Below are 16,701 nucleotides of genomic sequence, written 5' to 3' on the forward strand. Positions count from 1 at the left end.
CATGTCTGAGTGGAACTGTATGTATCACTGAACATGGCAGCCATGGGATCCCTTCCAGTTCATATCTTAAGATCCTAAAATCTCATGCTTCAGGTGGTCACCTGTAAAGTCTAGAAGGGATTTTCCTGCCCCCCCAATGTATTATGGTGTGTCATTGTTCTGGTTTAATTGTTGTCTGCTTCCTCTGAAGCAGCAGAGAGGCCACAGCTGAAGATGGGACACAAGACAGAGTGGGCAGTACTCGGAGGTGGCACTGAGAATTCTTTCTTGGGCACTGTCTGGTGTATTTTGCTCACGTGCTTAGTGTCTAACTGGTCACCAGATGTAGGAAGGAATTTTCATCTAGGTCAGATTGGCAGAGATCTTGGGCATTGACACACCTCTGTCCCTCCTGTTCTCTGCCTGCGGCACACCATAGTTTAGTGTCCTGAGGACTGTAATGCTTTGCACTAATTTTGGTGGTTAGCCTTAGTGTGGAGGTGGCTGGGGTGGCCTGTGCTATACTGGAGGTCAGACTAGAGCAGCGGTTCTCAAATTGTGGGTTAGGACCCCAAAGTGGGTCACAACCCAATTTTAATGGGGTCACCAGGGCTGGCATTAGACTTGCTGGAACCCGCGGGCTGAAGCCCAAGCCCCACCACCCTGGGCTGAAGCCCGAGTCTGACCCCCACCACCTGGGGCTGAAGCCCTGGGGCTTTGGCTCCCTGCCCAGGCTGGTGGGGCTTAGGCTTAGGCTTTGGCTTTGCCCCACCTAGAGCAGCAGGGCACAGATGGGCTTAGGCTTTGGTTATCCCTCCTGGGGTCATGTAGTAATTTTTGTTGTCAGAAGGGGGTCACAGTGCAATGATATTTGAGAACCCCTGGACTAGATGATCTGATGGTCCTTCCAGCCTTAAACTCCATATGGCAGAGGCAAGAACTGAACGCAGATCTTCTGAATCCTAGTCTAGTGCCTTAATCACCAGGCCAATTTTCCTGTACAAATAAATTCAAGGGTAACATTTTCAAGAAGAAACTAAGTTCCATTTTCAAAGCAACTCAGGAATCTAAGTCTCAAGGAAAGTCCTTATGCACCATTCTGAGAGAGAGTTATTAGGCTGCTGGTTCATTTCAATGTATTGTTTGTGTAGGTTACTACTTGCCTTGAGAGTACCAGAGTCTGTCTCTTAGGTACCTCAGTTGGGTTACACAGGGTGTGGAGTGCAGGTAGAATTTAAATAAATAAAATATAGATATAGGCTCTTACTCAAACTCCCTGTTTTAACTGATGCTGAAATACACACCAGTATGCCAGAAACCAAACCATGCATGTTAAAAGTCTGTATTCTCCTCTGCAAAATACTCACAGCAGCCACGATTAACACTCACATCAATATGATACGTACACAGCAAGAAAATATCACTTTTTTAAACTCCATCAAAGCACACCTAACCCTAACCTGGGCCACTTTCCAACCCTGGGTGTTAACTATGGCTCATGGCAAAAGTCCTTAAAATTATTTTGTACCCAGCATGGTAACCACTTTGTCTCATCTCAAGCCAGACTGATGCTACACTTTTTTTTTTCTTCTCTAACGGTCGTAAAATAAAGTCAGAGTAAATATAACCCACCCCTGTTGGAAGTGGGGAATTTGTGAAGTGATCTGTCCCTTCTATTCTTATTTTTAGTAAGCAGGGCAGTTTTAAGGGCTGCCTGGCTCAGTGGTTTAGTTGGGGACTTTTTTTTTTTTTGGTCAATTTACTGCAAGATTCCAGCTGAGTTAAAGTGAACTTTTTTTCAGTTTCACTTGCTGTCACTACTCAGGACTGCCATCAGAAGGAGATCACAGGCAACGCTTGCACTCCTTTCCATATCACTAACAGGGAGTGAAATAAATAGCGCGCAGCTCATTGTAAGGCTCCTGAAATGAATGTGTGCAGAGACCTAAGCTAGGTCCCTCTCCCCAGTGCAGGAGGAATGTCAGTCACTGGAGATCTCAGTCTCTTTCTCCCCGGTTTTCACCATTAGCTCTACTGGGGCCAGGTCAAGAGGAGCTGTCCAAGTTCTTGACAGGTAATTTTGCTTCTTTCTTATCGCTTTACTGAGCCTGCATTTGAAATGCATTTGCACAGCTCATCTGTTAGAAATGGGGAGATCACCTAGATCTGGGAAAGCAATGATTGTTAATTGCATCTTGAGAACCAGAAAGCCCTGCATAGAAATAGGTCATGGAGCAACATTTGGTCCTAGTCCATCCCTCTGCCTGGTCCCTGAGACATCTTTGCTCACTGGCCGTGCAGAAGACCTTCTCCTGGGTGAGTGCATGAGGACACCACATAGTAAATGCCAGTTACTGGATTTGGGTGCCCCAGTGACTGCTGAGGGTTGGAGCTTTGCATAGGGGCTGGATGCTATTTGGGATAAGAGAAGCATAGGATTTTTTTAGTTTGTGCTAATAGGCTTCTCTTTATTCTTTTATTTCTCTCCTGGTTCTGGATTATTCCCACTGGGTCTGCTCTGGATTTCCATGGGTAGAGGTGGATTTGGGGGCGAGGTGTCCAAGCAGGGAAATTAGGACTAAGAACTGGGGAAGGAGGTTAGTAGGGGAATCTGGGACCTGGGACAAAGATCTTGAAAAGGATCTGCTGATTGGATTAGGGCTTCTGCAACCTGGGAGGCACTTCAGGTATCTTGGATCCAGACATGGACCTTGGTACTTTTGGTGGGAGGGTGCTGGGAGAATCTGGGACCTAGGACCATACCCTCAACCTCAGGACCACCCGTGTATGTGAATCTCCCTGAGCTGGGCTCTGGCCGCACCTTTCCTCTCTGGCTTGGGGCTGGACATGGCTCAGACACCTTGATTAGCTGAGCATTTCAGCAATACCTTGCAGCTCCCAGCAGTCCCAGCCTGTACTCAAGCTGCTGCTGTGGCCCCAGGATTTCAGCGGGGGACTCTAACTCATGACTTCGTGCCAACATATCTCCTGCTGACCTGGCCCCTTGGAAGGAACAAGGCTGCCTTCACCGCACAGCAGGGTGTAGAAAGCAATCCCTACATATGCCCACAAATCCTGGGCTGTAGCACACTCTTCCTTGGTGCCTCCTCATCATCTCCTAAGCCAGCGCTTGCCCTTGTGCTCACTAACACAGCAAGTGCAGTGAGCTATCAGGTATAACCACAGTCCCCTTCTTTAGCTCCTTCGCCCTGAGGATCCCAAAGTGCTTTATAAACTGTAGTGAATTAAACCTCCATTTCCCCCACCCTCTGGAGGTGGATGACTATTAATATCTGAATTATTACTTATGCCATAATTTTAGACAGGGAAACTGAGGCACGAAGCAGCTACAGAGGCTGTGGGAGAGCCACAGGAATAGATCCCAGATCTTCTGAGCACCTTTCCCCATTCTAACCACTGGGCAGAGCTCCCTTGTGTGAGTACTGACATCTGACCTCTGTTCATATCCATCACTCAGCAGTACTACTCAAGGTTCCTCCATGCTCTGCCTTGTCATAGTCCTGATTGTGAAGGCTCCAGGACCCTGGTAGATGTTGAAGGCGGTACTGTTGGAGCCTACCAATCACTGTAAGAAATGTGGCCATCCACACTCCAGGAAATTAACAATTCCATGTGATGGCACATGCCCTCCTGTGCCCATACTCCTAGGAAGACACCCTGGGGACTTATAGCTGCTAGGAACTAAAGGCTGAATGCGCAAAAGGAGTTAGACACCTAACTTCCATTGACTTCATTAGAAGTCAGGCTCCTAAGTTTTATTTAGGCTAGTAACTATTTTTGAATAGTCAGTCCTAAATACCACCAGTCTTCCTGTGTACAGAATCCTGAGGGCCAGGGACAGCTCCTACTGCAAGACACTGTGAGAGATGACAGTGCACACCTGGCAGCACGCACTCAGCCCCTGGTGTGTGGGGAGAGGGGAGAAGACAGAGGCTGAGGCAATGGAAGAATAAAAAGGAAAAAAGTTTGTGCTTCCAATTCCACCACCCCATGTCAGCTTTCAGATTAATGGCACCTCCCTGCTACACACAGGGTTGGGTTGATAGGCAGTGCAACCTGGGATGTTAACCTGCCCCAAAGTACCTTTCCTAGGCAAATTCACTGGAAAAGTGGCAATGACCAGGCTGCAGCAGTCCCATTCCTTTCAGATGAAAGCCTAGCACCCGTGACCCATATGCTCATCTCCACAAGACTGTGCTACTGTAACCCCTGCTGCCTAAGGCAGCCAGCCAAGGCCTGTCAGACTCCAGCCTGTGAGCTGTGGTGTGAATGTGACTGGCAGCTGTGAGCACATCAGACCAGTTCTGCATGTTTTCCACCAGTTCCCTGATTGCTTCTAAATCATCTAGTTCAAGGATTTGGTCCTAATCTTCAAGGCACCAGATTTTCAAAGGTATTTAGGAGCCTAAACATTCAGAGGGGTGTTTGGAAAAAACTAAGTCCCACTGATTTCAGTCAGAGTTAGGTGCCTAGGCACTTTTGAGTATCAGAGGGGTAGCTATGTTAGTCTGGATCTGTAAAAGCAGCAAAGAGTCCTGTGGCACCTTAAAGACTCCACTGGCCATCACATACAGTCCCCAGCTAAAACCCCTCCAATGCATCATCAGTGATCTACAACCCATCCTGGACAATGACTCCTCACTTTCACAGGCCTTGAGTGTCAGGCCAGTCCTCACCCACAGACAACCTGCCAACCTGAAGCATAGTCTCACCAGTAACTGCACACTGCACCATAGTAACTCTAACTCAGGAACCAATCCATGCAACAAACCTCGATGCCAGCTCTGCCCACATATCTACACCAGCGACACCATCACAGGACCTAACCAGATCAGCCACACCACCACCGGTTCATTCACCTGCACGTCCACCAATGTAATATATGCCATCATATGCCAGCAATGCCCCTCTGCTATGTACATCGGCCAAACTGGACAGTCCCTACAGAAAAGGATAAATGGACACAAATCAGATATTAGGAATGGCAATATACAAAAATCTGTTGGAGAACACTTCAGTCTCCCTGGATGCACAATAGCAGATTTAAAGGTAGCCATCCTGCAGCAAAAAAACTTCAGGACCAGAGTTCAAAGAGAAACTGCTGAACTTCAGTTCACCTGCAAATTTGACACCATCAGCCCAGGCTTAAACAAACACTGTGAATGGCTTGCCAACTACAAAAGCAGTTTCTCCTCCCTTGGTGTTCACACCTCAACTGCTAGAAGAGGGCCTCATCCTCCCTGACTGAACTAACCTTGTTATCTCTAGCCCGATTCTTGCCTGCATATTTATACCTGCCCCTGGAAATTTCCACTACATGCATCCGACAAAGTGGGTATTCACCCACGAAAGCTCATGCTCCAATACGTCTGTTAGTCTATATGGTGCCACAGGACTCTTTGCTACTTAGGCACCTTTGAAAATCACATTTGGGGCCTATCTGTATCTTTAGGTGCCTAATGCCTTTGAAAATCTGCTCTAAGTCCTCCATGGTCTTGGATCAGGGTATGTCAGGGACCTCTTCTCGCTATACGCTCCACCAAGACAGTGGTGCTCACTGGGAATACAAACTAGAAGGGGCTACGGTGAAAGTGGCACAAGTTGGAGTCAAGGCATTCTTAATGCTGGGTCCTGTGGAACCTCCTGCTGGAAGAGTTCTAGGGTAAATCCTGGTGCTACTGAAGTCAGTGGCAAAACTTCCATTGGCTTTAGTGGAGCCAGGATTTCGCACCTAGTCTGTCTATTTTTAGAGGCAAGGGGAAAACCTGCCCTTTCCCAGGAGCAGGGTAGGGAGAGAGGGAGAATTCGAGACTGAGTGACTGGACTCTGAGATAGCAAGAGCAGAACCCACTGTGATGATTTATATGATTATCTTCATGGATTTTGCACCTGGACACTACTCTCATTGGCACCCAGGCGGCTGGGCAGACAAATAGATTGACTGGAATGGCACTAAACATGAGTTTTCTGTCTAGAAATCCCTCTTACAAGGGATTGAAATTGGATGATTCAGGAGCTGGGTAAGGGGAAATAGAGACATTTACACCTACATCACTGGTTGAAACCCAGCCAAGGTCAGTAGTAAATAGCCCTTTTGTGGAGGTAGCTGTCTGGTGGCCCCTATGTGAAATGAGCTGGTGGCACTAGTCTGTTTCTTAGCAGACAGACCTTTGATCCTGAAAGCCGCCATCACAGCTGGCAGGACTCAGCAGCCTTGCTGGCTATGGAGGGACTGAATGGACAGTGTAAAACTTTTCCCCCCTGGCTTATTCAGATACTTACCCCATGCCCATCACCATGATCTCTGAGCACCTAACGGATTATTCCCATTTTCTGGTTGGGGAACTGAAGCACGGAGAGAGACTAAGTGACTTTCCCGGGGATGCACAGGAGAATCTATGGTACTGTCAAGAACTGAACCCTCAGAACCCAAATAGAGCTTCTTCCTTAGCCCCTCAGTACAGATATGAAGCAGGGAAGCTTGCACACCCGCTGTCTCTGTACCTTATGGGGCTAAAGAGAAGATTCCAGTTTCCTGGACTGTGAGTTGGGAACCTTTCACCACCACTATAAAATACCTGGTCAATAGTTTGCTTTAGAAGCAGCCCATCTCTCCCTCCCCTGAAAGCGAAGGGTTCTGCTGTCAATGATGGGCACAGAAAACACAGAACTGGTACCCATCTCTGCAGGTTCCTGGGGCACTGGGTATACACACTTGGAAACTCGCCTCCCTCGTTAACATTTCACAAGAGTGGAATTTTTCCAGGTGATTTCGTGCTGCGCTGCTTCTGCAAGCATATTTCTCCGACATGTCAGGGACAAGCTAGGCAGGATGCCTTCATTTACATATAGGAATCTTCCAGGGAGGGGATGTTTTCCAAACTCTTGCCACTGTCCCCTTCTCCTAAAGAACATTTAACTTCCCAGACAGCCTAGTGCACTGGCTGAAGAGTTCATAGGAAATGACAGTGAGCTCCGATATCTCTTGATCTGCCAGCAGTCTCTGTAGAGACATGAGTGTTTGGTTTCTCGGAAAGTAAAAGTAATTTCCTATAAGGTGAAAACAGATTATTGTTGCTACGGTTATTAAAATGAAAGGTTTCTCTTTGCCTTGCCTTCTCAGTCCCTGTGTATTCAGTATTCTATCCTCCTCAGTTTGATGCAGGGCTTGGGTCAAATTCTGCTCTCACAGCTACCGGTGTGAATCATACCTGACCATATTAATGTCAATGGAGTTACTCTGGATTTATATCATCATAAATGAGAGTGGAATATGGCTTTTTTTTTTATGGAACGAGAGTTTTGCTCTGTGAATGTTTCCTTTTAAAGAGACAGCCGCAGTTCTATAGTCAAGGCTATAACAAGGGCTCCATTATCTACCCCCTTGATAGTCCTTTAAAAAAAGGTTGTGTGCACCTTGCAAAATTCATCACAGGTCCACAAGGTCTCTTGTGGCATTTATAAATCCCATGTTGTAGTGGCTAGAGTGCTGTCTTGGGACTCCAGACAACGGGGTTCTAGTCCCATGTGTACCAGTGGCATACTGGGTGACCTTGAGCAAGTCACTTTGCTTATCCATGCCTCAGTTTCCCCACCAATATAACATGAATGAGGATACCCATTTGTAAATCCCGGAGATCTACCGATGAAAAGTGCTATGTAAGAACTATGACTGTTACAAGTGCTGCTGTCTTGTACAGGCCTAGCATCAACTCCCATGGTGTTTAGAAGCCACCCCCATCCCTCTAAGGACTTTTGCTTGCAAGTCTCTTCTAATCCCCATGCCCCAACAAATACACACCTCTGGGGAAAAAAATGTATGAACACACTGTCAGCTCCAGCTTCATACATTTTTCTGCAGGCCTGATAGACTTTTTAAAGCTTGCCAGACACTATAAAGTTTGCCATTGGTCTGGTAGGATTTAGAAAGTGGTCCCCGTACAGGGACTAGGCCTCTCTGAGTCTGTACAAAGGAAAACACTTGAGTTCTGCTGCTGTGCCTGCTGAGCTTGAACATTTACACCCAACACACAAAGTCTGGGGTTAGTCCACCCCTATGCTACTCATCGGAGAAAGGGTACAATCAGGGGGATAGTTTCCCTGCATGCACACATCCCCTGGGATGATTGCTAGAACTCCGCGGGAAAGCTGGAGGGATTTGTAAGTTTCATTGGCAGATCCAGCACAAGACCCAGAGCTCCAGTTTCAGGGGTTTGTCAAGTCCTTTGTTGGATCCCGCACTCATTACAACCTTCATTAGACTCAAAGTTCTGGTTGCAACCGCAAGGTGTGTCAGATCAATCCATGCAAATAAAGAGCGGGCTGTGGCAGAGGGGGATGGAAATTCCCCATGCAAAAGCTTGGTTGAGCTAGGATTAAGGTTGAAAGATCATATCAATACACAAGATAAAATCCTATGAGGTCATTGTAGTTTTACAATAAACAAATGTTCGAAGGTCACAACATTCTAAGTTAAGTCAGCACAATTTAAAAATAAAATGCAAACAATTAAAAATATGAACCTGCAGAATTAAAGTACCATAACAACCTTAATTCTGCCCCTTTTCCCTGCACACTCCCCCTCCAAATACATCCTTTACATTGTATTCCCAGTCTGGCGAATGGCCTGCTAGGTGACCTTGGGCAAATCATTTCACTGCTCTGGATCTCAGTTTGCCCATCTGTGAAATGCAGATAATGACACTGATCTCCTTTGTAAAGCCCTTTGACAGCTACTGATGAAAAGAGCAATATAAAGGCTAGGAATTATGATTATGTCATTGGCAATGTCAGCCATGCCCCATCAGTAATGCTCTCCTTCTGCATTAGAGGTGGTCCAAAAATGTCCATCGAAACGAAATTGTTTTCATTGTCTGAGTAGCATTTCTCCAAATACATTAGGTACCCACTCTCCACAGGCTACCTGCAGTTTCTTCACCACTGCTTTGCTCAGCAAGCTGGCTTCACTAACATCTTGTCATGCACTTCACATATACACACTATAGCCATGTCTATTCTACCTGCTTACTCATCTTCTCTTCTATGTATGCCACAAGGAGCCTCCACAACCCATTCTCCACCACTATTCTAGAAGTCTCAAAGCCACAGGAAACTGAGGGAACTACTAGGCCCTCCAGGACACCTGTGTAACCCAGTTTCCAAAGGTGCAGCTGGGTAGAATTTAACAAACACTGCTGTTCAGGTGTGAACAGGAACTGGATCCAGTGTATTCCCTCTAGGCATTATTTTAGAATAATACAGAAAATCTTATGCTATTCTATAAATCGACAGTGCACCATCCCCTGGGATACCGTGTTCCGCTTTAGTCACCTCAAGTAAAATCTTCTACAATGATTCAAGCACTCAGCAGCCTAAATCTCATTGAAAGCCAGTGGGACGTCGGCTCCTAAGTACCTACATCACTTTTGAAAATGGGATTCACCTAAGTGACTTAGGAGCATTCTTTAAAAAATGTTACCCCTGTGATGAGGGGAACCCCATTGTGGGTGAGAAAAGGTTAAAGGTCACTTAGGAACATTCACTTCACCTGGGTGGTGGTTAGATAGCTACTTGTCAGCCAGCCAAAAGGAGCAGGATTTAAAGACAGATCAAGTGCTAGCAGATACTTTGGCCTTAAATAAGTTGAGAGTGTGCAGACTCATGGAGAGGCAATGGGCTGGCTTGCTCCTGTGAAGGGATGAAGGATCAGAGGCTGATGGCGGATAGAGCCCTCAAGAAGATGAAGGTGGGGTGGAACAGTGTGGGATACCAGAGCTCTGGGGAAAGCAGTGGAACCCTAGGCAAGGGCTGAGCACGGGATGGGGTATTACCTCCAAAAGGGTTTGGACTAGCCTGTTCTCAGCTGGAGAGCTGAGTGGTGTGCAAAGACAGACAACCTGATCGGCATGCTGGAGACGAAAACCCCTGCAACATCACACCCTGATGCAAGGGAGCATGCTGGTGGTGAGTACTCATCATTCCAACCCCTCATTCAGGAAAGGGAGAAAGAAGTTGGCCCTGAAAAGGGAAATAATGATCCTTGGTTGAGGCGGGGATGGAGCTTCCACAGGAGGAGAGATTAAATGGACTAGGAGTCTTGAGATTGGCAAGAAGAGGAGAAAGAGCTAAGTGCTCTATGCAGGGGGGAGAGGGACACATTGTCCATGCATATTCAGTGCTGTGATTCCTGAGCAGAGAATGGTTTTGGTTCCCTGGCCATGCTATTATTGACTATTTATTTTGTGATCAGAATTCCTGCCCAAAGGGGATTCAGTTGAGGCTGCAATCTCCATCTGCCTAGTCACTCCGGCAGGGCTCAGTTCACTAGGCTTAGCATAGTCTTCTAGATGCTTTCTGTATTCAGTGCAGTAAGAAATGAAGAGCAGAGATCTGACAGGTCAGACAGCAAGTATAGTAAGCGTCCTTCCCAGGCAGAGGAGCAAACTGAACCTGTGCTGAGAACCAGGCAGGCACTTGCTGCTCAGTCCTCCACCAGGGATGGTCTGACACATAACCAGCACAAGTAACTGCTGGGGGCTCCACCTATCTGCCTCAGCTCAAGGCCGGATTTATTCCACTTCCACCACCCTCTTCTGACAACAGAACCCAAGGAGAAGGTCCATTGACCCAATCTCCCATCACCAGCACTGGGGTCAGAGAGTGAGGAGCTTCACTGTCTGACTTCCTTCTTCTCCCTGGCAACAGCACTGGAGGAGACCAAGCATGAGCAAGAAAAATAACTGGCTCCCCCTGTGCTCTCAACAGCTCCTGGCCTGAGTTACTTCTTGGAACCATACACGTCCTAAGACCAGAGCTGATTCCAATCAAAGAGGGCTCTCAGTGGGACTTGGGGAGAGAAGGGGCAGATGGGAAGGGATGGAGTAGACATTAAACTGTTCTGCTATTCTGACATCTTTCCGTCGATGTTAGTTTGTCTAAAGCAGTTATACAGGAGCCAAACAAAATAATGTGTTGAAATGAAAACCCACCAGAGAGAGACCTGGCCCTGAGTTGTACATCCTTGCTGGGTCCTTCAAAGGCTACACCATCCTACTGGAAACAGTAACGCTGATACAGCACCTGTCATCCATAGGAGTTAAATGTTCTACAGTCCCTGGGCTGAATCTACCCCACTGCTGTCGCTGTCCATATGATACCCATTGCATGAATAATTAAAGAACTTCTGCCTAAGGGCTAACACCAGCACCACATTCACCTCCTAAAAATAAATAGCAGCACAAGGCTTTCATGTCAGAGTAGAAGGTGGGGAGAACAAATAACTGCTCATGAAATGTTCTTGTGCTTCTAGAAGGCAGCTGTGTCCTCAGACTCTCCTCATGAGCAGCCATGGTGACATGCTGTTGTGACTGACTCTATCTTCACTTCAGTCCCTGCAGGTGGAGACAGGCTCTGCTTGCAACAGAAGAGAAAGAGAGCGAGGAGGTGCGATTTTCTCAGCATCAGCTGCCCATGGAAAAATAGTCTGTCAGGCCATCATCTGGAAGACGTGGCAAGAGGCACCATGAGCAGCAATGAGAAGCAAATAGACCCTGACTCATCCCCTCTGCCTGAGCCACCAAAGAGGAAGAGGGGAAGACCAAAGAAGCAGCCACAGGTGAGTGCCCAAAGCCTTAAGAAGACAATGGAGAATGCTGTGTTGTTAGACTAATAAGTACCATGCTGCTCAAGAAAGGGACAGCATGGTACACTACATGTTATCTGCCACCAATGGCAAGTACCTAGGTGTCTCACTCATGTCTCCAAATTGGCAGCCCACACCCACCTGGGCCATGGAGCCTCATCAGGAGAGTTAATCACTGCCCTATTCTAGCTCTCAAGAGAGCTAGATGCTATTTTTTTGGTGAATAGTTTATTCATTGAACAATGCAAATTGGGGTAGACTGAAATTATTTGCAAATCAGGTTGAATATGGTGAATTGTTTCGGCTGCAGAAAAAGGGAAGGAACTTCCAAACAAATTGAAATGTTTTGTTTTTAAAAAGAGTTTAAACAAAATATTTTGACTCTTTGTTTCAAAATTCAGCTATCTTTACTAAAAAAACACACAAAAGGGTGAAAAACATTTGAAAATGAAATGATGTGTTTCCTTTCAGATGGAACAAAATATTTATTTGACTCAAAACTAATTTCAGGGTGGATTTTTTTGGTTCACCCACTGAACTGAAAAATCAGTTATTCCCCAGGCTCTATTACTGTTTTGCTTCTGTGTGAGTAACTTGGGGATGAGGGGAAGAGGTTATATGCTCTTTCACTCCTCATTCCATGCATCACAGCTGGAATCAACAGAATTTTGTCCTATATGGATATACAGTGTACTCACGTTCGTATGCCTACAAAACCAAATATATGTATTTGTGTTTATATATGCACCAATGTATAGATAGAGTGCAGATTAATAAATATATGCATCAGCATATGCACCTCCATGTAATGAAACGTGTGTAAAGCAACACACGGACATATCCACTGTGATGAAGTGGAGGATTTTCTTAGTGTTTTGCATGAATACTGGGTGGGTCTTAGTTTCCCTGTGTGCTGTATGTTTAATGAGGTGGTGGGAGAGGGAGTTTGTTGCTACAGAGGACCAGGTGTGGCCTCGCCTAACAGCCAGAACCCCAGACAATTGCCTAGATATGGGGGACCCTAGCAACTGGTGACCTGGTGACCAAGAGGCCCACCCCAGCTTGGCAGTCAGCCACTTCTGGCCAGTGGGAGGACAAAGGGCTGAGGAGAGAGGACCCCAGTGACCTGACCAGCCAGATCCAGCCAGTGGGAACAAAGGACAGAAGAGAGATGGCCCAGAAGACATGTTTACCTGGGACCAAAGACAAAGGACAGGGGAGGAGCTGTTGCAGGAGATGATATAGGATGACTATCTGGAAGGAGGGGGCTTCTGGACTGGGAAAGAGAGCAGCCAGAACCCACCTGGATGCAGAAGAGACCTAGATGTATTGTGCTGAGGTTAGCTAGGCCCGAGGGCCCAGAGAGTTTCCTGTGCTGGGTTCAGATGCTCAATAAACCCTTCTGTTTTACGCTGGCTGAGAGTCACTCCAGTCTAGAGATCAGGGTTGCATTATTCCCTCTGAGCGTGGAGGCCCTGGGGGTCCAGAGTGAGTGGACTCCCAGGGGGGGCACACGGTGAGAGACAGGCTTGCTGAAGGTTCAGAGAAGTGCAGTTCCAGGAGGCAGAGAGGCCTACGCCTTAAGCCCTGAGAGAGAGAGTGGAACCCCCGAGAATGGCTGTCACACGGAAAGGGGTTCCTCTCAGGAACTGTATGGAGCCGAGAGATAGCATGAGTCCTGTGAGTCTGTGACACCCACATATGCTAAGGCATCCTTCTGGCTATGCACACACCTATATGTAGGCTTGGAAGGATTAGATATTTATTTAATGTCAGTAAATATTGATTTCACCCTACGCACACAAATCAATGAAAAAATATTTCCATCAATCTTTGAAATTTACAGATAGGCAAAGTAAGAAAAATGCTGCTCAAGAACTTATTAGTGTTTGACTTAAGGATATTTACTTGGTATAGTTTGCCATGCAAATGTGTTTGAATGGTTATAAAGCTTTAACTTTTTGAATCTCAACATTGATGGTCATTAAATAATTATGGTCAGACCCCCCATTATTTTCCACAACTATGAAAATTTAAATCAATTAAAAAATTCTTAAAACAGATAAATTTATGCAACTGTGAAAATTTAAAATCTATACAAATAGAAAAAATGCTTAAAAATAAACCTTGATGTAACCATCAAAATTACATACACAAAAAGAATTCTACCAAGTCTACGTATATGCAGCCTGTGTCCCCACCTCACAAGCTGTACACTCTGTTAAGCTCATAGTGTGCTCTCAGAATAACCCTGATGAAGCAGATACAGAGAAATATCAACCCATGCAACCCTCCAAAAATAGGAGTGTCTCAGGTATAATGGAAAAATCAAAGGTAAAATCTGGTGCAGCACCATTATGAATTTGAAAGTCACTTTTTTGAGTGCACAAGTTAAGAATAGGACCCTCAGTGTGTTCAGATAGTGGGTAAGGTTCCAGAACATTGACAACTGAGAACATGGAACTGTAATCAACACATGCCTTCTGATAGCATCTTCATTATCTTTATTTGTGTCACTTTCCTATTGGTCTCTTTCCTGATAGCTCTTGTATTTATTTTCCTTTGTCCCTTTCCTTCCCCTTTAAAAAAAAAAAGTCCTCATCATGGCAGGATAAACTTATCATCCCTCATTTGTGAGCCCCGTATACAAACTGATATTATACTTAGGCATGAATGAGACACATTTTTTTTTAAGACTAGGAATCCAACAATAGGTCAGAAAGACAAACATCTGATATTTTTGTAAATTTTATACACAGGGAGAATTCCGGAGAGAGATGTTAGTGAGTCAGGCCACAGGGGCAGGACTTCAGTTTCACATACCCAAACAATGAAATTCTTGAAAAGGATTGGTTTAAGTTTATGACTGAGCTGACACATTGTGAATTCCCTATACCTATCTCTGTAGGCAGGTGGCTCCTAGAAGACTCAGAATGAGATACGTATAGATCCTTTCATTTCTTGGTCATGACGGTTCCAACTGAGATCAGGTCAGGAGTGATGGAAAGCCAGTAGCACCTAGTGGCCATTTGGTAGCTTTTGTGAAATGAAACTGAGGCCTAAATCCACTTCTTAGTGGACCATAACGTAAGTGGGTATTCACCCAAGAAAGCTCATGCTCCAAAACGTCTGTTAGTCTATAAGGTGCCACAGGACTCTTTGCTGCATAACATCATCATGCATCATATTACATAGCTGAATTGCTTTCTCTCTATAGAGGTTGGCCTTTCAGGGCAGGACCAAGGCATGTTAGTAGGGAGGGGAAGAGAGCGCTTGTACAGCTTCTGTCCTATGGATAAACAGAGGACTTCTGCCTCCTGGGCTTTCAACATAACACATTTCTCACTCTCCTCATTTACAAACTTAAAACAAAGAACTCTGCTTGTGTCAATAACCTAGTCCCAGATTTGGACCTTAGCGTCCAAAATATGAGGGTTAGCATGAAAACCTCCAAGCTTAGTTACCAGCTTGGACCTGGTACTGCTGCCACCACCCAAAAAATTAGAGTGTTTTGGGGCACTCTGGTCCCCCCAAAAACCTTCCCTGGGGACCCCAAGACCCAAATCCTTTGAGTCTCTCAACAAAGGGAAATAAACCTTTTCCCTTCCCCCCCCTCCAGGTGTTCCTGGAGAGATACACAGAAGCAACCTCCGTGAATCTAAACAGAGGGATTCCACCCTCCCCGTTCCCAGCCTGGAGAACAGAATTACCGAGAGTCAATCTCTCTTCCCCCCTCACCCAGAGTGAATGCAAAGTCAGGCTAGTACATCTAACACACACAGGTTTTTCCCTGACTTCTTCATCCCACCAATTCCCTGGTGAGCTGCAGACGCCGACGGGCATGATACGGGGTTATCCCCATTCTGTATCTGGCCTTGGTTTGAAAAAGTTTATAGTCGTTCATGTTCTCCTTAGGCATTTCAGCTGCCACCTCTGCTAAAGGTCCACTGAGCTGTGGCCTCAATTCTACCATGTACTAGTCTTCAGGGATGCGGTACCCAAGACAGGCTCTTTCAAAATTTTCCAAGAAGGCCTCGGTGTCATCACCTGCCTTGTAGGTGGGAAATTTCCTGTGCTGTGGAACAATCATTGGCGCAGGGTTGTTAGGGTTGGCTGTGTTTTGCTTAGCCTTTTCTAATTCCATGGCCTGTCGGTGGGCTTCCCTCTGGAGTTCCAGCTGTTTTTGGTGGTCTGCATCTTTGGCTGCTTGCTCTCTTTTGTAGGCTGCCTCTCTTTCTCTTTCTCTCAGCTCCATCTCTTGTAGTCTTTTTTCCAGTTCTCGCCTGTGTTCAGCTTCTTTGATTTGTTCTTCAGCCTCCATTTTTGTCTTGGTAGGCATGGTTCCTGTTTTCTTGTGTTGGGGTGCCCTCCAGTGTTTATTTTCTGAACTGCAGGCTCTGTTGCCTCCTGGGGTCTGCCTAGCAACAGTGCCTTTTTCCCTTTCTTCCTAGCTAATTTTTTTATTTGCATGTATATAGTGCTGGTATTTGCCTCCTAATGGGAGTGCTATTGTGACAAAAGACCCTTAACAGTCTCTTAATGGTTGCTTGCTTAATATGCAAGCCACAGCTGCCAGAGAGAGCAGAGAAAAAAAATTCTCTCTGGTTCCCTTTGAAAACCAAACTGTTTCTCTCTGCTAAAAAGCCCCTAGCAGAGAAAAGAAAAATATAATATTCCTACTGGCTTCTGGATTCTATCCCACCTCTGCCACCATGTCAGTAACCTAGTCCCAGATTTGGACCTTAGCGTCCAAAATATGAGGGTTAGCATGAAAACCTCCAAGCTTAGTTACCAGCTTGGACCTGGTACTGCTGCCACCACCCAAAAAATTAGAGTGTTTTGGGGCACTCTGGTCCCCCCAAAAACCTTCCCTGGGCACCCCAAGACCCAAATCCCTTGAGTCTCACAACAAAGGGAAATAAACCTTTTCCCTTCCCCACCCTCCAGGTGTTCCTGGAGAGATACACAGAAGCAACCTCCATGAATCTAAACAGAGGGATTCCACCCTCCCCGTTCCCAGCCTGGAGAACAGAATTACCGAGAGTCAATCTCTCTTACCC

The 16,701-nt window shown here is 46.1% G+C and overlaps 1 protein-coding gene across 1 annotated transcript in view; it reads left to right on the forward strand.

Moving 5' to 3' along the window:
• Positions 1–1,974: 1,974 nt before the first annotated feature.
• The window catches only part of LOC127053357 (high mobility group protein HMGI-C-like), a 32,134-nt gene continuing 17,407 nt past the window's right edge, over positions 1,975–16,701 (forward strand). Inside the window, exons 1-2 of the mRNA XM_050957937.1 lie at positions 1,975–2,053; positions 11,388–11,614. Of these exons, the coding sequence (XP_050813894.1) occupies positions 11,522–11,614 (93 nt within the window). The 5' untranslated portion in view covers positions 1,975–2,053; positions 11,388–11,521. The remainder of the gene's footprint in view (positions 2,054–11,387; positions 11,615–16,701) is intronic.

Source organism: Gopherus flavomarginatus, chromosome 6 (assembly GCF_025201925.1).
Source record: "Gopherus flavomarginatus isolate rGopFla2 chromosome 6, rGopFla2.mat.asm, whole genome shotgun sequence".
Taxonomy (NCBI): domain Eukaryota; kingdom Metazoa; phylum Chordata; order Testudines; family Testudinidae; genus Gopherus; species Gopherus flavomarginatus.